Raw genomic sequence first — 19847 nt, 5'->3', positions numbered from 1 at the left:
ATAGACACACGTTAATAGCGCCCTACTCCAACACACTTGTGTGTTTGGAGCAAGAGCGGACCTGGCTGTCTCGGTGTTTGATTTTCGGATCTCATGACTCCCTGGGATGGGAGTTGCTGAGTTGGGACCCCTGGGGTGCTCCTTAAAGTGTTGTGTCTTCGTAAGCCGCAACTCCGGAAGCCTTATCTCGCCTATAACTGCAAGCCTTGCACCAAAGCTGCACCCCCTGCCTCTCATGCAACGATGTGCCGCCTGAACCAACTGTGGGCAGGCGTAGAGGCACAGCCGCAAGTAAGAGTGCAACCCCCACAATACTGCATTGCATGCACTGCACTGCGTACTTTTTTCCCGTGCGCCGCTGTCCATAACCAACGCCGCATGCCCTTCATGAGCCCTTGCCCACCCCAAGCGGCCCCTCACCACCCAACTGCACAACCAACGTCCTCCCAACCCTTGGCCACCGCAGGCAGTACACCTCATCACCAGCCCCCACCCCGCCTCAACCCTGACCACGCACCGGCCACCTCAGCCCTCACCAACCCGCCGCCCTCAGCCCCCGTAAGCAGCACCTCTCCCGCACCCGTTATGCGTCATGCACCTCCTGCGCTTTGTCCTCCATTCTCGGTTCTTACGGAACCGATGCCAGCAACGAGATACAAACCAGCCCATACCCGCCGCTGCCTCTCTGCATTTCTTCCCAGTTCCAAGCGGCTTCGCCTCTTCCGCCTCCCTCCTTCTCTCCCCGTCAGTCCCAGACCGCAGCGCCCGGCACCCCCGCCAGCAGTCGCTGCCTCAGCTGCGCCATGTCCGCGGGCCGGCTCGCCAGCGCCTTCTCCACCTGGCCCTTGACCCGCTTCATCACAGCGTTGAACTCCCTGGGGGGTGGTGCGTACCGGGGGGGGGGGGGTTACATTCATGACTACTTGGGGAATTGGTAGACGGGGGATTGGGGTGCGTACGGAGCGGTGCGGTGCGGTAGGTGGTTGGGTAGGTGGGTGGGTACGTGGGTGGGCGGGTGCGAGGGTACGCAGGGAGAGGAGAACGTGTAAGCCCAGCGAACAATGCGGTGGGCGATTGGGCATGCCGCGCCTTTCCTCCCACTCCTGCCACAGCCCCGCCCAACCCCCACCCTCCCCCGACCTGTCAACATCATCTCGTCTGAATTAATCATGCATGGAACCTCCCTCCCCCCTCTCCCCCCCACACAAACCCACATGTACGACGCCCTCATCTCCAGCCACGTGGCATCCAGCAGGCAGTAGGCGGCGCAGTACAGCTCCTCAAAGGCCACCTCGCTCTCGGACAGCAGAGTCAGGAAGGCGCGCCCGGCGGCGCCGCGCGGCGGCCGCGGCCCGGAGGAGTCGCTGTTGCTGTTGGCTGCTGCTGCGGCGGCGGCGGCCGCCGCACCGGTAGGCTGTGGGGCGCAGGAGGTGAATAGCGATGCGGAGTTGGATCAGTGGGGGCACCAGCAACAGCGAGAGGACCCTTGCATCTTTGGTAAATTGGAGGAATGGAAAACACTACCCCACCCTACACACACCATCTGCGCCCCAGAGAGTGTCATGGTGAGACTCAACGGGCACTCGCGCTCGCGCGCTCCGCTCCCACTTGCGCGAGCAAAACACACAGCCCCACGGCCCACAGCCACTCCCACCAACCCCTATTGCATTGGTCGGTTTAGTTTGGGGTGGTATCTACCACCCCCACCCCCCACCCCATCCGCCCCCACCTCCCCCACCCCACCCCCACCGCCCCCACCCCATCCGCCCCCACCGCCCCCACCGTCCCCACCCCACCCCACCCCATCCGCCCCCACCGCCCCCACCCTCCAACCGCCCGCACCGCGTGCAGCTCCAGCAGCTCCGACAGCGCCCACGTGAGGTTGAGGCCGGCCACCGCGAAGGGGTACTCCCAGGCGGCGCGGGTGCCCTCGCTCTTGTCCAGCAGCCGCCTAGCAGGCAGGTGGGAGAGGGTGGGAGGAGCAGGGCGGCGGAGGCGGGGCGGGGGCGGGGCGGGGGTGTGTGTGTGGTGGTTGGGCGGACAAGGGGCACTAGGCGGTCGGCTGTGCCTGGCTGCAAAGCGGTTTGATGCGCCTTTCACCGGTTGGCGTCGTCGTACACACACGCCTCTAGCCCGCAATCTGCTGGTGCAAACAACCCCATCAGCACCCCCCACAACCCCACCTGAACGTGTCGGGGTGCACCTCCGCCAGGTAGATCAGGTTGTCTAGGCCGTACAGGCCCGCCCCGCGGAAGTCGGTGGCGGGGTCGTCACCCTTGGGAGGGAGGGAGTGGGGGAGTGGGGCAGTGGGGAGGGACAGCATGGAGGGAGGGAGTGGGGAGGGACAGCATGGAGGGAGGGGGGGATTGCTTTCATGGTTATGTAAGAAGTGAAGGCGGGGGGAGTGGGGAGTGGGGAATGGCAGCACGGAGGGAGTGACAGGGAGCGACCGCGAGTGAGGGTAGGGCGTGAGTGAAAGGGAGTGCGGGCACGGAGTGAGTTGACAGGAAGGAAGGCACCGCACAGAAGATCCTCACAGCCATCCGCCGCTGCCGCTCCTCCCCCTCGTCTTCGTCCGCCGCCGCACCTGCCAACCCATGTCCTTCCAGCGCGGTGTCTTGAGGGCGGTGCAGGGCTCGCCGCTGAACGCCAGGCTCCACAGACGCCGCAGAGAGTCCTGGGAGGGGAGCGTGGAAAGTGGTGTGTGTGGGGTGAGTCCCATGCATGGCTAGTTTTGGGGGAGGGTTACATTCATGATTAGTTAAGTAGTCGACACGGGGGGTTACAATCATGATTAGTTAAATGGTAGACACGGGGAGTTACATTCATGATTATTTTAGAAGTGAAGGCGTAGGGGGTTAGTCGTTCATAGCAGTTCAATGGTTGCAGTGCCAACGTCACGGGCTGGAGAAGGTGCACGAACAAGCGCGGGCACGGCACGGCACGCACGGCACGCACGGTACGGCACGCACTTAGAGGCTTTGGTGCACGGCTGCTACTGGCCCTGTACCGTACTGGCTGTGTGCGCTCGGAGACCAGTGCGCGGGCTCGGCCACATGCCGCCTGACCCCCTGAACCGAGGTCCCGCGCTGCCCACGGCCTGCCGCATCCCGCCGCCCTCCCAGTGGCACGGTGGCGGCCCTGCCTCCTCGTGCTTTCGTAACACATCCCCTCCCACACCCCTTCCCTTCCCTCCCCTCCTCACACACACCTGGCGTTCTGAAATGAACTATCCCCCTCCCACACCCACACCCACACCTGGTGCGAGGGGCTGGCGATGTCGAACCGCTCCGCCACCTTGTCCCGCAGCTGCTGCAGCCGCTCCGCCTGAGAGGGCGCACCGGTGCAGTTTGGGGAGGCAGGCGTGGAGGAAGCGGCAGCGTGACGGGTCCGGGGGCAGGTGAGGGGGCGCCGCAGCACTTCTGTATGCATTCCACTGGAGGGCCGCCGGAGGGGTACAAGCCTGGGAAACCTGCCTTGCCCCTGCCAGCCAGCCAGTCAGCCCGTGCGCACGTGAGCCATGTGAGTGAGCCCTAGCGGCGGCGGCGGCGGCGGCGGCGACACACCTGCAGCAGCGACAGCTGCGGCTCGCGCGAGGGCACGGGCCACAAGTGCGTCGCGTAGGAGAATATCGGGCCTGTGGGCCACAGCAGCCGTGCAGGGAAAGGGGGGGGGGGTCCAGGCATCATTTGTTTGTAAGAAGGCGAGGGGGAATGCGGAAAGCCGCAGCGTCACCGAAATCACGTACTTAGCCGCCTCAAGCGCCAGCCGCCCGGCCCGTCCCGTCTCGACCACCCAGCCCCAAACTGCGCCGCGCCTCTCCCACCTCCCATCACTGCCTCCCATGCGCCACCTCCCATGCACCACCTCCCATGCGCCACTCCCGCCACCCACCGAAGCAGGCTCCGAACATGCGCTGCCACCAGGCCAGCACGGACTGTATGAAGGCCTGCAGGTTGAACTCGCCGGGGTGCACGATCAGGGCCGTGTGGCGCGAGGGAGCCGCCGCCGACGGCACGGCCTTGTGCGGCGGCTCGTGCGGCTCTGGCGCCACGTCGTCCGCATCGCGGGCGTCGTAGTCATCAAGAAGGGACTCCGTTAGCTGATCATCTGGAACAGGGTAAAAGCAGCGAGGCGGCGTGGTGAAAATGTGTGTGTGTGTGTGTGTGTGTGTGTGTGTGTGATTGGGGCTGGGTAACGGTGGCGTAGCGCGGCGGCATAGTTGGAAGGTGTGTGTGGTTTGGGGTGGCCGGGAGGTGGGGTGGTGGTGGCAGGCGGAGCAGGGAGAGCAGGGCGAGCCTGGGCTCTGAGGGCGGAGGTGTGACAGGGGGTACCGTCGTGTCATGCTGTGCCCTGTCACGTCCAGAGGCCCGCACAAACCTTACAGCACCCCATCCTTGCACACCCATACCCTTGGCCTGCTTGCGTCTCCTCATTGTAGCCATGTCTGTGCCACTGGCGCAAGCGAGCTCCGAGCTGGCCCAGGCCCCGCGCTTACGCGGAGGCACGCGCAGCTAGCTGACGCAGGCTCAAGGGTTTTCCTTCAGCAAACCTGGTACCTAGGCGAGCCCTAGAAGATGACGCACGGTGGATAGTACAGCGCTTGCAGTTTACAGCGAACCGGAGCAAGCGAACCCGAGCAAGCGATGACAAGACCGTCAAGTCGTCCTTCAAGCAGCTCTGTCCCTTTCGAGTAGCAAATGGCCCGCTATTCTGCCTCTTGAAGGTGTATGAGTGGCGATACAGCCTACCTGTGAGAGGGGATGTTGCATTCGCATGCATCGCCATCGACAGAAATCCTGAAGCCCTACAAATTTACCTATCCACAATTGGGTTTGGACCAATCTACGAGCATGAACTTGTAACATCAATCAATTGGGTTTCAGCAGCAATTCTCTAGAAGCCTACTGCCAACTGCTCAACGGGGCTGGCGTTGATGTCTCCAACGGCATGCCCATATGAAGACAACAATTAGCGCTGAATGGCAGTAAGGCGCAGACATGTTCACCACTCACATGTGCCCATTCTAAGCAGAAGCCCGTCGAACGGTGACGGTGCGTGACTGGCCAGAACACGCAGGGGGTGCCAAAACACCGCTCGTAGGCTCCGTGTGGCATGTTTGGACGGAATCGTCGCTTGCAGAGCGCGGTTCTACATCGGCGCAGCGTGTGGGATGAGGAATGCACGCAAGGGCTAACTGCCATCCTAGCTGCAATCCCGGGGGTGTCTGACCACGGGGCTCCTCATGACAGTCGTGTCTGAGGGGGGCATTTGAGGGTGAGGCTGGGGCTGAGCGCCCTACTGGATGCGTCGCCGCCGCCAGCCTCAAGCAGAATACCGTACGGTACCTGCCTATGCTGGCGCCACAGGCCCAATGCCTGGCTTGGGCTCTCTGGCCTCCTTAATTCAAGGCCAGTAGTGCACATGGCATAGGTCCGGGGCCCTCAAGCCGGGCTTTTCGCGCCGGCCACACAGCACGGTGGCAATCCCCAGCTCCGTGCGTGGCCTTGACACTGTTGATGGCAACAGGGGCGCCCCTGAATGGCAATGATTGTGCTACCCACGTGAGGTTGCTACCGCGCCGTCGCATCACCTTGCTTGCAGCATGCCAACATACGCGCAGCTTCAAAGCTGTGCGTATGTTCATCCAGCGTCCCATATGCTCCTCATGCGTCTTCGTGACTGCAAGCTCCCGCCTACCGTTGCAGCAGCTGTTGCCCAGAGCCACACATGTCGCCAAGGCAGGGCTTCTACAATCAGTGGAGGACATCGATCACATCATCAGACTGCCAACGGCTATGCGCATGCACATCCGCCCACCCCACTTGCAGGCTTGCAGTTGCATCACGGAGGGGCGCGGACTTGTGTGTCGGCCAGGCCAGAATGGGGTTACGGGGTGGTAAGTGCCACCAGGTTTGGTGTCATACCCGGCATGCCACCAGCAGCGGGCGGGGCCTTGCCGCTCATGGATTTCGCGACTTGCTGCCATGCGCAGGAGGTTGACACGCCCCGATGCGACTCCCACAGCAACGATCGCGCGCCATCCAGTACATGCTCACGCCTCGTGTACGCCGTAACCCCAGCGTAAGTGGTGCCTGATAGGGGTGCTGGTGCCTGATGCCACCAGGGTGGGCCTCCCCTGGATGCCATGGCACGATGCTACGGTCCCTCCGCAAGCCCAGCGGCTGCAGCAATGTGCACCTCTGAACGGCCGCGGGTGGTGAGGTGTGCATGCAGAGTCTGCCCTCGGGGTCCACCTCTGATGCGGCTAATGCCGCGGCCACGGTGGTTGCTGACGCTGCCAGCAGCCAGCGCCTAAGCTCCTTCTGCCGCTGCAGCACATGTCATTCCGCACAGCCGCCGCACTTTGGCACGGGCACCCCTCTCGCAGGGGTGTCCCCCCCCGGGGGCGCCCCAGCTGCGCTCGGCCATGTTCTGCAGCGACCAGCACCTCCACTTCCCGTGACGCCGCCAACACCGCAGTGCCAATGGCGCCTGCAGCACAGCCTGAGCCTCTTGGTGCAGGGCAAGGGCAGCTGCTCCATCCGTGATGACCAGAGGCCCGCACGAACCCTTACAGAACCTCATACCAGCACACCCCTGCCCTTGCCCTGCTTGCGTCTCCTCGTTGTGGCCATTTCCGCGCCTCTCACCGCCGCTGGCCGGCTGGCGCAGGCGGCTCCGGGCCATAAGCACGGCTGGGCGGGGTGCGCGCGGGCGTTGACAGGCAATCGCCGTGGGCACCCTGAGAATTTCGACAATACATGCAGCTACGAGGCGAGGCAGCGTCAAAATGATGAGGTATCCTCCCGCCAAAAGCGCAGACTAGCCAGGACGAGCATGTTGAGGCTTCAGGGCTTCACGCTGGACCCCGGAATTCTTGTGAATGCGTTTCCATTGCCTGTTTTGTCCCAAGCACTATCTGCACGTATCACAGAGTTAACAAGAGCACGTTCACGCCGCTATAAGTGCTGAAGTGCAACATCCGTGCCCCATGCTTCGCTGATCGGTTGGGAAGGCTTCCCACAGGCTTCCTGAGCCGCACAGCCGGGAATATACGTTTGTGGTTACATTGTCGAGCTTACAACGCAACTTAGCGCCTTGGCTGTCCGCCACAGACCGCGCCACGATCCTGCGACGTGTCCGCGCGCAGCAGCTGTATCAACCGCACGACGCTTTGGATCAGTTCGTGACACACAGACAGTTATCTCTGTACCGCTGAGCTCGGTTTAGAAGGGCGAGCCGCTCAGGAGAATGGTGAACGGCCCGGCCAAGCGGAAGTCAGGAAAGACGCAGATGGAGGAGATTATGAGTGGCGCGACGGAGAAGGTCCTGAAGCAGGTGGGTGTCTCCTGCCATCGCCCACGATCGAAGCCGAAGTGGGCGCTGAGCCGCTGAGCCTGGTCCCCACCGCTCGACGCTTTTGACGAACCTGCAGATTACCGACCTTTATGACTTCGGTTTGGGTGACGGCCCCGGCGCTATTGGGCTCAAGGTGCGGTCAGCTTTTTGGTGTGGCACGGTCATGTACCGCGGGGGCTGTAGTGCACTGGCGCAGCGCCAGGGAGGCATTACTATGTATGAATACGCACTTGGCAAGTAGCAGCCTCTACCATCTTGGCTGGGCCTTCTGTGGGCTCCTGGGGCCGGGGCGGGGCGGGGTAATGGTGCAAGGGCACGGGTACAGCCACCGTCAGCGGACGGTCACTGTCCAATCGACCGGGAGCATCCGAGGCGAGGGGCATCCAAGGGCTTCTCGCACTCACCGCGTTCCCACGCGACGGAACAATGGAACTACTGTTTGCATTCAGCTGGTTCGCGGCAGCGCAGCGCCAGCCAAACTAATAGGGCAACCATGCTTGATTACCCCAAGCACTTCTGACCCATATGGCTATGCCGGTACGCCAAGCCGGTCACAGGCCATTGCGGAGAGCCCGCTGCTGCGCATGACGCTGCGCAAGCCGCGCAAGAAGATCAGTGTGATGATCGTGGGCAACCACTCAGCGGGCAAGTCCAGCTTCATCAACTGGTACATTGGGGAGAGCATCCAGAAGACGGGCGTGGCCATCGAGGTACGCGCAACAGGCATGCGGCTGCACTGGTACTGCATCGGGCTCTGCTGCTTTTCTTGGATACTAGGGGTTCCTCACCTAGCCCTTCGAGTCTTCCTTGAGGCCGTCCGCCATGCTTACGCGTCAGAGCCCCGGCGCCTTGCCTGCTGCAACCTAGCGTCTGCCGGTCCTGCCCACCGCCGCCCTACCTTACGTCTCACGACCCAACTCACCCTACATGGTTGGCCCTTCCATGGTCTCATCTTCACCCTCCTCCCTCCCCTCCCAGACGCGCGGCTTCACGTTCGTGACCAGCGGCAAGAAGCGGGAGACGCTGCAGGGCGACGCCACTGTGCGCTTCTACGACCACCTCAACTCCTTCGGCGACTTCAATGGCATCATGGCGAACCTGTTCACTGGTAGGCGCCGCACCGAACTGGGCGGCATGCTGGGGGCAGTGCCATTGGAGGAGGTTCTGGATGGCATGAAGAGATTACAAGTGGCCAGGGGGAAGCAAAGGCATCACGCGCGTGCGCGTATATGCGTACGTATGTTGTAGGGAGCACGCGGGAAGGAACACGCAGGGCAGTGTGAGAGCGCGGCTAGCAGTGCGCGGGCGATCTGGGTTGTGCAGCTGTGTGGGAGCCCAGGAGCGGCAGCTGCAGCGCACAATGTTCTGTGCCTCAAGTGTGTTTCAAGCCAAACACCTACCACTGTTGTATCACCCGCCGCACACGCCCACAGAGATCAGCACCAGCCGCGACAAGAACTTCTCCTGCGTGGACCTGATCGACACGCCCGGCCTGGTGGACGGCGACATGCAGGTGCGCCAGCGGCCGCGTGAAGGTTTGTAGGCGTCGGTGGCGCGTGGGTGGGTCAATGCTTGAGGCCTGTCGCAGCAGGGAGCTGTGGTTGATGGGGCTAGCGCCGAGCCCGCGGCCGTAATGGCAAGGACTGAAGGGGGCAGGGAGCGTATGTGGGCCGCCGGTGGGGCCCACAAGCCAACTGACTGTCCCCGGGGCCCTCCGCCCGCAGTACCCCTTCAACGTTCAAGACGCCATCGTGTGGATGGCGGACCATGTGGACCTCATCCTCATCTTCTTCGACCCCATCGGTAGGACGGCGGGAATGGCGGCCCGCGCTTGAGTGTGAGGGCCAACTGGCGCACATGCCACCGGGGCTGCGCAGCAGCAGAGGCCGCGTACAGGCAACGCGGGCGGGGCGCGTGTGCACTGCATGAAACACGCTGTTACTATGTGCTGCTGCGTCACCGGTGTCGTTATGCCTCGCCCACAGGCCAGGCCACTTGCAAGCGCTGCATGGAGGTGGTGGAGCGCCTCAACAACGGGCCGCACCTGGAGAAGATCCACTACTTTATGTCAAAGGCGGACGCCGTGGACAAGGTGCGCGCCCCGGGCTAGTGGGGTGGTGGGACGGTGAAGACAGGCCGCGCCGCGTGGGGGGCAGTGCGAGTACCGCTCGCGCTGGGTTCTGGGCTGCAAAAGACGGGGCGTCTTGGGGCAAAGGCAAGGGCCCTCGGCACTGCAACCTGGATTAGGCATATGTTAAACATATGCGCGGAACACTGTATCACGGGGCTTTCGCGGTCGAGCAGGCGGCCGCCCAGCACCAGCCCCAGGCTGACCCTGCCTATGCCGCCGCGCCCTTTACCCCGGACGTGCAGGAGCACGACCGCCAGCGCGTGCTGATCCAGATCACGCAGAACCTGGCCACGCGCATCCGCAACAGCCACGCCTTCAACCTGCCCACCTTCTACCTTCCCCGCGACGAGTCCGCGGACTGCACGATACCCAACGCCATCGGTGAGCCAGGAGATAGCCATGGGGCATTGCGCGCAGTACTGCTGTGCGTGTTGGCAACGAGGAATGGGGATTGCGAGAACCGCACCCAAAGTGCGCTAGGCTGCACTGCAATCTGCCGGAGGATAGCGATTGGGGGTAGCGAGTAGTTCAAGGAGGACAACCGGATGCATTGTCTGCGATGCGTGTTGATTTCCGGCTGACGCGGACGTGGCCTGACCTACGGATGCTGCCGCCCGTGCAGAGGACGTGTGCAAGGAGATTGACAAGTGAGTTGGTGCCTGGGCTGGGAGCAGGGGCAAGAACCAGCCAGCCTCTGTGAGCGGGCCAGGAGCACAGCACGGCGAGCGAGGAAACAGTTAACAGAGCTGGGCCGCAAGCGCCATGTGCAACTCAACCTGATGTCTTTGTATGCTACTGTGTAGGTCCATCAACATGACGGTGCAGAAGAACCTGAAGCAGTTGAAGACGGACTGCGAGCGCATCCTGGCGCGCGCGGAGGAGGTAAGTCAAGTCAGGTTTTCGGGCTGGGCGGAGTCTGTGAGAGGGTGAGCCGGCGCTGGGAGCAGGAGCCAGCGCCGCCTGCATCTGGCCCAAGTACCGTATGGACATTGGCCTGGGCACGCACTGCACCTGGACAATCACGCGCACTTGTGAACCGCAGGTGAAGACGAAGGACCGCGAGCAGAAGGCGACCAACGTGCAGCGGACAATGCAGGGCGTGCTGCTGGCGCTGCTGACGCTGGCGGCGGCGGCCCTGATGGGCATGATCTTCACCACGCGGTTCATTGACACGCTGTGAGTTGGCAACCAGGAGTGAGCGGCGGCATGGGCAGGTCATGGCTGGCCTGTGCTGGGGTTTACCGGCGACGCGAATAGAGAGCCAAACATTTGTACACAGGCGCAGTGGGGCATGATCTCTGCAGCAGCCAAGTGTCACAGCGCCAAAATGTGCCCGCCTGTTGCCACACCTGCACAGCTGCTCGGAGGCGCTACTGGGCCACCTGTGCGACAACGGCGCTGCGCGCGCCATGCAGCACGTGCAGCCCACCGTGACGAACAACTTCAACAGCCTGTTCGGCGCCGCGGCGGGCCTGGTGCTGGTGCTCATGATCGTGACCAAGGTGCGCACCCGAGGGCCTACTTGGGGCAGGGAGTAACGGCGGCAGGACGGGTCGGGGGCGGGGGTTGGGGTGGCTAAAGATGCAGTGGTGCTGGCTTGGCTTGGCCGGGCGGGCCGGGCTTGCAGGCGCAGCTCGGGAAAACGCACGGGGGTACATGCTCGGGGCGCCAGCAGCCCGTCCTTGCATGAGGGTTGACAAGGCCGCGCGCTTGTCGTAGTCCGTATGCCCTCTGCTTCGGGTTGACGTTGACGAACCCCTGCATTACGCATGTGTTCACGCTCGCAGCTGACGTGGCGCGTGCAGCCGGTGCTCACCAAGAAGCAGCTGCAGCAGATAGACTCGTACGCACAGGTGGGCGGTGTTGCCAACAGGTCACACGGTACAGCGGGGCACTTGCTCAAACCGGGCAGGCTGCGGGACACCTGTATTGCATTGTAGCGCACGCGGGCATCACCGTACGCTCTGGGGGCAGCCAGCACGTGGCTGTCGGCACGACCGTCCTAGCAGCCATGCGCCATACCTCCGACTCTTTGGCGTGAAATAAAAGGCAGCCTAGATGTGGCGTGCGGCAATCACATGCGTTACTGTGTGTGCGGCGCTGGCTGCAGGTGGTGAAGCGGATCGCGGAGCAGGAGGACAACCTGTACAAGGACTACTTCAGTGAGTCGGCTGGGGTGCCAGGCCACTGCTTGCGACGGCGGGGTTCAGGGGCTGCTAGCCCTGGATTGCGCGGACAGCGGGCGGGGCTTTGCTCTGAAACACCTTACTATCTGGAATTGCCGCATGCGTGTACAGCCGGAAATAGCCAGCGGCGTCACACCCGATGTCGCGATGCATGCTTGGGGTCAATCAGGCAGGGGAGAGAGCGCAGGCCAGTGTCGGGAGCGGCGTGCGACAGGCACGTAGGCGTAGCTATGTTGTTCCTGCTTGCTGATCCATATGCATGTGTATGCAGAGACGCTATCCACCATGGAGCACTAAGCGGCTTGGCAGGAGGAGGCTGCGCTTGGATCATCTACGGCACGGCCTGGACCGGCTGGCATGGCAGCGGCAATGAAACAGTGATGAATGAGCAGCCGGAAGGGAGCGGTACGGCTCTCGGTTGCGCGCTGGGAAATGTAGGAGGGGAGTTGGGTGACTGCCGCGCTGCAGGCGGTAAGGAGTAGGGTCTTGAGCACGAGGTGCATGGTGAAGCTCTCCAGCTTCAACTAAATGACTGGATTGATAATCGAGCATGCGCGGATGCCTTGCTTCAAACAGGATAGTTGAGTCCGTGGCTCCCATAGTAGCAAAAAGCGCATACATGGTGATGAGTCAGATTCAACGTTGGTGCGGAATGGGTAGTGGCCTGCATGATGGTAGATAGGTTCAACGCAACCGAGGACACATGTGCGGCGTGTGAAGTACTGCTGTTGGAATTGCCACGAGAGTAGTTCCGGCGGGCGTCACCTTGCGGCTTGGAGCCAGACACACGGTCGTGCTCCCAAAACTGTGCAACGAAACCCGATGAGTTGGCGGAGGCTTTCCCGCCCTTCATTGTGCCTTCAGGGTATGCCTTTAACTTGACACGTCCAAACAACGAAACTACTTGAGTTGGCGGAGGCCGCGAACATGCCGAGGCGCGGCCAGCAGCGCCTGAAGGCTTCTAAGACGGCCAGAGTTCTAAGCATATAAATCACGTTACAACAACGAAAACGCAATGCTCAGCAGAGAAAGTTATACAGTGTGCACTGAGGGGCACAAACTTGTAACGTGTCAATATTTTGTATCCCATTTTGAATTGACCAATCATAAGTGCATGCTTATGTGCCTGCGTCCACCGGGCTACTAGCATAGAAGTGCATCGGTCCTGTCGAGCGCAACCACCCCCAGCGGCCGTCGAGCCCAATTTTGAGAGCCTATATCAAATAACAGGCACGCTTGAAATCCAAGGAACTAGCCACTTTACTCGATTTATCATGGGCTTGTAGCGCGAAACGCTTCGTTGCACACAGTTGACTAGCGCAAGCGGCAGTCTCCAAGTCGCGCTAGTCGCCACGCTGGGCGATGGCTTAATGGTTTTAACCTGCATGGCTATGATATAAGCTGTGGGTGCAGCCACGGGCTCAATCGGCGTCTTCGGCTCACTGGCGCGGTCGACTACTGCCCATTGGGCACGTTGACTGGCCGCCTGCAGCTGCGAGAGCAACTCGGGAGCTTCCTGGAGAGCATCAAGCGCTAGTCTAAGCGCAGAAAGGAAGGCCAGGGCGGGAGGGTAGCGCGCACGGCGAGCCCGGCGTCATGGACGACGTCGCGGCTGGCCGGACAGCGGGAAGGTCTGCGGACGCTGATGAGCAGAAGCCGACGTTGGGCACAGCGGGAATAGGGCCTGCCGTGCGAGGAGTCAGCGGCCCTGGCATGAACCCGATGGAGACCGGCATGCTTCGCCGCCCATCGGAAGTCGCTGGGAGGGTAAGTCTTCTTCGCTATTTGGCTGGCATCGGCTACTCCCATAAGTACGCGAGCATCCGGCATACGTGCCGCGTGGCTGTCGCTGGCTGCACGTTCTTAGTTCGAAACGGAAACCAACCCGCACCCGCCGCTACGTGCACGCAGGACCCCGGGCAGGCACGGCGGCCTTCAGAAGATGACTCCTGGAACCCAGAAACGCTACGGACAGCGTCTCTGCTCAGCCATGGACGGACGTATGACATGAGCAAGGTACGCATGCCACACTTCTTCCTGCCGCTGTGCTGCCGTGCGCGCATGTCGTTGCGCGCTCGTTGTAAAGCTGACACGAGCATTCACCCTTGCTGTCTGCTTACAGCGCGAGAGCTGTACGGACAGCTCAACGGGCGCCGAGTTTCTGCTGGCAGGAAGCTATGGCTTGCCCCCGGGCGGGAGGTAGGGCCGGGCAGGCCGGGTGTAACTGGCGAAGCAGAAAGCGCACACGTGGGGCCATTCCTCGCCAACATAAGACAAAATGAGAGGAATCCCTTTTACTCCAATAACGCAGGCGGATAACCAGCACAACTGCTTCACACGCAGCTGTCGGCGTGCCAGGTGGCAATGCCGGCGGTGGGCAAAACTCAATGTTAGGGCCTGGACAATCCTTCGCCTCTGGTGGAGCTGGGCGCCTGGGCTCATTCACCTCGGGAAGCTCGCAGCTGGGCCTCCGCCCGCCTCCCCTCAGCATCCCTTCGCCGTCTGGCCTGGCAGGGCAGGTGCCACTGCTCTCGCACCAGCACCAGCAGCACTCCTCCCAAGGGCCCGCCGGCGAGGGCATGCACAGCACTGCGCCATCCACGCACCAGTCCGGCGCGCGGTCGCGGCAGCTCCACAGCTTCGGTGCGCCTTCAACCAGCGGCATTCTCCCAGAGCGCTGGTCTGCTGGCGAAGGCGCATCCGGCGCCGGCCGCGGCGACGCCCAGCCTCCACAGCCTGGCCAAATGGGGTTGCCGCCCCTGCCGTCCAGGGCCATGCGCGGCGGCCCCGGTCATGCAGCCACAACCCTCTCCGGCGGTGTGGGCCAATCCGCGGAGGCCGGGGAGCAGCGGCATGGACTCACACCACAGCTGACGGGGCCTGGCCTTGGGCAAGGGGCGGGGGAAATGCTTGGGAGCGCGGTGGTCACCACAGGCGCGCCAGGGCGCGCTCCCACGCCGCCGCAAGGCGGTGGGGGCCAGGCCGGCGCGGCTGCTGCTGGGGAATTGCGCGAAGACCAGCTGCTCAGCACCACCAGGCTAGGTGCGCCGCAGCTCTTCGGTCCCGGCCAGGGCGATAACGAGGCGCGCATGCCACCCATCAGCGCCATGCTTGGCCTCCCCGGCGGCCCCGTCGCCGATGACGACGACCGCCACGCTCCCGCGTCGGCCTTCCTCGAGTTTGCCAACGAGCCCGGCTTCGCCAGCGGGCCCAGCGGCCGTGGTGCAGGCGGCGCGCCGCCTTCTCCCACTCACCTTGTGATGGCGGCAATGCAGGCAGGGCAGCAGTTCCGCTCTGCCTCGCTGAGCAGTCTGTCCATGCAGCAGATGGCAGCAACCCCAGGCGCGGGTCAGCATGGCGTCGCCGGGCTGCTGGGGCAGCGGCAAGGCACTGTGGATGGGCCGCTTGGGAGGCCACAAAGCTTAAACCTGCCCGGCACTGGCGGTTATGAGGCCGTTAACCTGCCTGGTCCCGGCTACGCCGCTGCCGCCGCGATGGCGGCAGCCGGTGCAGGCGATGGTGGTGGTTACGGCGGCCACGCGCTTGGCTCCCGTAGCTCGCCGCGGCATGCGTCCCAGCAGTCACCGCGCCTCTTCCACCAGTTCCAGCAGTCTGGACAGATGCCATCGCATTTCATGCAGCAGCAACAACAACAACAGCAACAGCAGCAACAACAACAGCAGCAACAGCTACAAGCTCAGCAGCAGCTCATGTACGGGCAGCAGCAACAGCAAGGCCTGGACTCGCCGCGCATGCAGATGGCACCTGGCCCTGCCATGCAGGCCGGGCAGCAGCAAGTGCTGCAGCAGCAACAACAACAACACCAGGCGCCCTCCCCCTACGATGACCGCCAAGGAGTCCGGCCAGCGTCGCCGTACGGTATGGACCTCCAGCAGCAACAGCAGTTTCTTGCATCACAGGCAGCCATGCGTGAACTGGCGATGGGCGCGATGCGCAGCCAGCAGCTCATACCAGGCCTCACGCGCATTGCTTCCGGCGTGGGGGCCGGCAGTGGCGGCGGCGGTGCTGGCGGCGGTAGCTACAGGACAACCCTGGATGGGCACTCCGGCCAGCCAGGGATGCATGCACAGCAACAGCATCACGCTGCGTCCATGGCGCAGCACCAGCAGCAGCAGCAGCAACAACAACACACAGGTAGCCTCGCCCAGGCGCAGTACCAGCAAGCTATGCAGCGCGCCGGGTCACACCCGCACACGCTCCTCTCAGCACAGCACCAGCAACAACAACAGCACCAGCAGCACCAGCAGCACCAGCAACAACAGCAGCACCAGCAACAACAACAACAACAACAGCACCAGCAGCAGCAACTCCACCAGCAACAGCTGGCCCAGCGCCTTGACATGCTGGAGCAGCAGCAGCTGGAGCAGCAGCGGGCCGCGTCCCTCAGCGGTGTCGGGCTGCTCTCGCAGGGCCGCGCGCACCCCAGCCCTTTCCACCTGCAAGTGAACACGGGCCTGTCTGGCATGGACACGGCGGTCTACCAGTCAGCCGGCGCGCTGGACTCGCCCCTGGCACACCGCCAGCACTCGCTCCAGCTGCAGCAGCGGCAGCAGTCCGACATGTACTCCCAGCAGCAGATGCTGGCACAGCAGGGAGAGGCGAGCGGGTTTGCCGGTCACCAGCGAGGCCCCAGCAGCCCCGGCGTCAACCCGTGGCTCTTCCAGCAACAGCAGCAGCAACAGCAGCAGCAACTGCAACAACAGCTCTCACAGCCGGAGCCTCTGGGTGGGGCGCTGGCGTCAGGTGTGGTTGGGGATGTCGGGCTGGGCGGCGAGCGAGACGCTGCAGCTGCAGCTCAGGCGCGCGCATCTCGACAGCTGAAGCGGCGCCGCACCTCGGTAAGTTAAAAGGCTCCCGTCCCCGCGGTCACTTTGAAAAGCCCTCTGGCAAGCAAAGCCGAGATGACGGGAATTTGTGTTAAGTCAGGCTGTTTTGCATTTGCCGTGGAATTCCTCTTGATCGCAGCCTCATCCCAGCATCGCGCGTTCGGCAAGTGGTGGCGGCGTCAGCGGCTTGGAGCAGGGCGGCGGCGTGCAGGTCCCGAGCTCCGGGCCCGCTCCCAGCAGCCAGCCCTCCGGTCTTCGCGCCCTTGTCCGCGACTCTGGCAGTGTCCGTCGTCGCCAAAACAGCGCAAGCGGAGGCACCGGGTCAGGCCCAACCGCCAGCGCGGGTGCGGGGCAGGCGACAGCGAGCGCAGGCGGTGGACTGACCCTGGCGGACGCCGCCGGCAGTGGGCAGCTTGGCTCGGGCGCGCCTGCGGCCACCACGGTCCCGACACGCGCGCTGTACATGAGCGACGATGAGGATGCGGAGTTCCTTAGCCAGGGCGAGTCCCAGGAGGAGAGCTCAAGCCAGGGCACACCCGGCGAGGAGCGCGAGGGAGGTCGGACGCGCCGGGGAGGCGGGCGCCAAGGTGGGACGGCCAGCGGCCGAGGGGGAGGCGGCAGCCTACTCATGCCGCTTGGTGATGTGTCCGACGGCGGCTTCACTGGCGGCGGCGGCAGCATGGTGGAGATCGATCCCGTCACAGGCCAGGTGCGTGTGGGCAGCCTTCACTCTCAGGTCGCACGTAAGCCCGGGGTGGCGGCCACTTGATGTACTTGGGCCGAACATGTAGCCAATGTGGTGGCCATCACCGGCTGCAAGCGTTCCTGTTCCTGCTCCTGCTGCCCGCTTACACTGCCCCGGTCCTGCCCGTGCAGATGCGACGGCGGGCGCTGACGCAGGAGGAGCGCATGCTGCGCAACCGCGAGGCCGCCGCGAAGAGCCGCGCGCGGCGCCACCAGTACCAGCAGAGCCTTGAGCAGCACATCCTGGCGCTGCAGACCCACAGTGCCGCCCTGCGCCGCCTGCTGGAGCAGAACGGCATCTCCCTACCCGCACCGCTGCGTGAGCAGCAGGCAGCGCTGGGCGACGGCCTGCCGCCGCCGCCGCGCCGCAACAGCCCGCCGCGCAGCCGCAAGGGCATCGGCGGTCGGCCGCGCAAATACCCGCTCAATCCCGACGGCAGCAAGCCCACCCGCTCGCGCCGCCGCACGTCCACAGGCACGGCGCTGACGACTGCAGGCTGGGAGGGCGGCGCGGCGGAGCAGGCTGAGGGCGGGGAGGAGGCGGCCGGCGGTGGCGTCTCGGAGGGCGCAGGCGGCACCGCAGGGGGCAGTGGCGGCGGGGCGCGTGGTGGACGTGGGGCTGGGCGCGGCCGTCGAGGCGCCGGCAGCCGCGGCGGCAAGAGCGCGGCTCGAGGCGGTCGCGGCCGGGGCCGCTCCAGTGGCGGAACCCGCCGGGATGAGGAGGAAGGCGACGACGGCGAGGAGGGGCACGGCGGCAGCGGCCAGGAGGAGGAGCTGCCGGGCGCGCGCGGCGCTGCCAGCGGCTTGCTCGGGCAGTCATCAGACCCGCCAAACACATCGGGCACAGGCGCCGGCGGCTCTGTGGTCATTGCCGGCGCGGTGCAGGAGCCTCGGCTCTCCGTCTCGGCCCTCACAGGGCTGGCCAAGACGCAGGTTCAGGCTGGGGCAGCGCGTGGCGGCGGCATCGCGCCTGCATGGAGCCAGCCACAGCCGCTGGGTGCGGATGGCGCTGCAGGAGGGTCGGGGCTGGCGGGTGCCAGTCTGTCTGCCCCGCTGCCGGGCGCGGGAGGCGGCTTGCTGGCGCCTGGGGGTGGTGGTCAGCAGGGCGTGCACGGCGGCGCTGGTGGGGCGGAAGCGGCGGAGGGCGCTGCGGCGGGACAGCAGCACCAGGACCACTTCGACATGTTAGCCATAGGCAGTTACAGCGACCTAATGACTACTCTGTTCAGCGAAGGCCAGTGAGGCACGCGGTCGTTACCTTGGCGTACGGGTTGGGAGTATTTCAGCAAGAATTCTTTAGCACCACCAAACTCCGCCAGCTTTCTTCCTTTGACGCGTGGGACGATTGATGTCTGACCTACTTTGAGTAGGATAGGAGGTGGATGTAGTGCTCTGCTAGCTTTGACCTAACCAGCTGCCATGTCTGCCAGCGTTAGGCATCTAGTGATCAGGGCCGTTCGGAGTATGGCACAGAGCCCATGCATATAATTGGTTTGAGTTGGCGAGCCATGCGAACCTATGCGTCGTCTTCTCCTGTGCAGACAGAATAGATGCCCTTTTACCTAGGTTTACCCACACGCCATGATAGCCTGCGGCAATTGTAACCGCTTTTGATGTTGGTGGTGGGTGGTAGTGACATGACCGGGCATGATAGCCGCTGGCCGCTGGCGTGACGGAGGATTGGGGATTTGGGGCCGGGTATAGTTTGTGCATTGCACTGTACTGTCCCGACCATTGCGGCTGCAATGGCAGGTCTGTCGTGTAATTATTGTCATTCAACCAGTAGACTAGGTGTGTACGGTGTGCGGCGGCATAGCGGCAATGGACTGGTGCCGCCTTTTGATTGACAACCGGGAGGGCATGACCGGGATGCGGGCTTACGTAACTAGCCGAGCGCACGAGCTTGCATAACTGGGGCACGCATGGCACACCTGCCTCTGTGATATGCGGCAGTGGGAGCTGGTAGGAGTTGGCCGTCGCACAGCATGAAGCGGGAGTTGCCACGGCCTTGAACGGAAAGCCGTATGTCGACTACCTAATCGGCTAACATCGCTAATCGGCCCTTGCCGATGCTTCAGCGGGCTGTGTACGTGAAGACTCTAGTTGACAGTAGCGCTTTGCTGCTTAGTTCTTTCACCATGGACCCAGGGAATGTATTTGTGGAGCAGGACAGGGATCCCAGGGAGCGGCGCGTGTGTTGGCCGCAGGTAGTGTGGAAGTAGTCGTGTGGGTAGGCAGGGGTAGGCAGGGTAGGAGAAGATGAAAAGGCCGCGGTGCATGTTGGCAGTGCTAGGTGTGCGCATACATTGCGCCACAGGGCCCGTACGGCCACAGCGTGTTTCGTTCCTTTTTGCGGTGAGGTGAGACGTGTTGTACAATCTTGCGCGGAGGAGCGGATGGTGTGATGAGAACTACGGCAGTGGTGGCAGTTGGTGAGTTGGCGATGATGATTGCAGAGCTTGGGAGACGGGGCGGGGGCGGGGGTCGAGAGCGGGGCAAAACCCCAAACCTATGAGACCCGTGGGTCCAGCACAGATTGGGTTGTAAAACGTTAAGACACAAAAAAAACTCGCTCAC

The 19847-nt window shown here is 63.5% G+C and overlaps 3 protein-coding genes across 4 annotated transcripts; 2 read left to right on the top strand and 1 right to left on the bottom strand.

Moving 5' to 3' along the window:
• On the bottom strand, nucleotides 1-5152 carry CHLRE_12g557252v5 (uncharacterized protein). Its single transcript, XM_043069115.1, has 9 exons — nucleotides 4412-5152; nucleotides 3895-4110; nucleotides 3567-3637; nucleotides 3259-3327; nucleotides 2588-2677; nucleotides 2184-2275; nucleotides 1843-1951; nucleotides 1215-1414; nucleotides 1-875 (listed from the first exon to the last, which is right to left on the bottom strand). Exons 1-9 carry the CDS (start codon nucleotides 4443-4445, stop codon nucleotides 746-748), a joined length of 1011 nt encoding a protein of 336 aa, XP_042918888.1. The 5' UTR covers nucleotides 4446-5152; the 3' UTR covers nucleotides 1-745.
• A 1643-nt stretch (nucleotides 5153-6795) lies between these two features.
• On the top strand, nucleotides 6796-12569 carry CHLRE_12g557250v5 (uncharacterized protein). Of its 2 annotated transcripts, none has more exons than XM_043069113.1 (15): nucleotides 6796-7341; nucleotides 7439-7495; nucleotides 7920-8072; nucleotides 8341-8470; nucleotides 8796-8875; nucleotides 9087-9165; nucleotides 9348-9454; nucleotides 9736-9874; nucleotides 10116-10140; nucleotides 10297-10375; nucleotides 10536-10669; nucleotides 10851-10995; nucleotides 11281-11346; nucleotides 11604-11655; nucleotides 11951-12569. In XM_043069113.1, the coding sequence occupies exons 1-15, from the start codon at nucleotides 7255-7257 to the stop codon at nucleotides 11974-11976; spliced, it is 1359 nt and encodes a 452-aa protein (XP_042918887.1). In that variant the 5' UTR covers nucleotides 6796-7254; the 3' UTR covers nucleotides 11977-12569. The 2 variants fall into 2 exon arrangements, with proteins under 2 accessions (XP_042918887.1, XP_042918886.1); XM_043069114.1 differs by having other exon boundaries at nucleotides 7036-7341.
• A 116-nt stretch (nucleotides 12570-12685) lies between these two features.
• On the top strand, nucleotides 12686-19829 carry CHLRE_12g557300v5 (uncharacterized protein). The gene is made up of 6 exons (XM_043069116.1): nucleotides 12686-13446; nucleotides 13591-13695; nucleotides 13802-13878; nucleotides 13991-16538; nucleotides 16666-17235; nucleotides 17403-19829. Exons 1-6 carry the CDS (start codon nucleotides 13276-13278, stop codon nucleotides 18510-18512), a joined length of 4581 nt encoding a protein of 1526 aa, XP_042918885.1. The 5' UTR covers nucleotides 12686-13275; the 3' UTR covers nucleotides 18513-19829.
• Nucleotides 19830-19847: the final 18 nt, after the last annotated feature.

This window comes from Chlamydomonas reinhardtii, chromosome 12, assembly GCF_000002595.2.
Source record: "Chlamydomonas reinhardtii strain CC-503 cw92 mt+ chromosome 12, whole genome shotgun sequence".
Taxonomy (NCBI): Eukaryota; Viridiplantae; Chlorophyta; class Chlorophyceae; order Chlamydomonadales; family Chlamydomonadaceae; genus Chlamydomonas; species Chlamydomonas reinhardtii.
Note: the sequence above shows the minus strand (reverse complement) of the source record. Positions and strands in the feature narration are given on the sequence as shown.

Excerpts from the sequence above, each read along its gene's own strand:
- CHLRE_12g557250v5 (XM_043069113.1), top strand. The coding sequence starts at position 7,255 with ATGGTGAACGGCCCGGCCAAGCGGAAGTCAGGAAAGACGCAGATGGAG. Across the intron at positions 8,876-9,086 it reads TGGTGGACGGCGACATGCAG|TACCCCTTCAACGTTCAAGA; the intron begins GTGCGCCAGCGG and ends CTCCGCCCGCAG. Across the intron at positions 10,141-10,296 it reads GTGTGCAAGGAGATTGACAA|GTCCATCAACATGACGGTGC; the intron begins GTGAGTTGGTGC and ends GCTACTGTGTAG.
- CHLRE_12g557252v5 (XM_043069115.1), bottom strand. The coding sequence starts at position 4,445 with ATGGCTACAATGAGGAGACGCAAGCAGGCCAAGG. Across the intron at positions 1,952-2,183 it reads GTGCACCCCGACACGTTCAG|GCGGCTGCTGGACAAGAGCG; the intron begins GTGGGGTTGTGG and ends CCTGCCTGCTAG. Across the intron at positions 1,415-1,842 it reads AGCTGCTGGAGCTGCACGCG|CCTACCGGTGCGGCGGCCGC; the intron begins GTGCGGGCGGTT and ends TGCGCCCCACAG.
- CHLRE_12g557300v5 (XM_043069116.1), top strand. The coding sequence starts at position 13,276 with ATGGACGACGTCGCGGCTGGCCGGACAGCGGGAAGGTCTGCGGACGCT. Across the intron at positions 13,447-13,590 it reads CATCGGAAGTCGCTGGGAGG|GACCCCGGGCAGGCACGGCG; the intron begins GTAAGTCTTCTT and ends ACGTGCACGCAG. Across the intron at positions 16,539-16,665 it reads TGAAGCGGCGCCGCACCTCG|CCTCATCCCAGCATCGCGCG; the intron begins GTAAGTTAAAAG and ends TCTTGATCGCAG.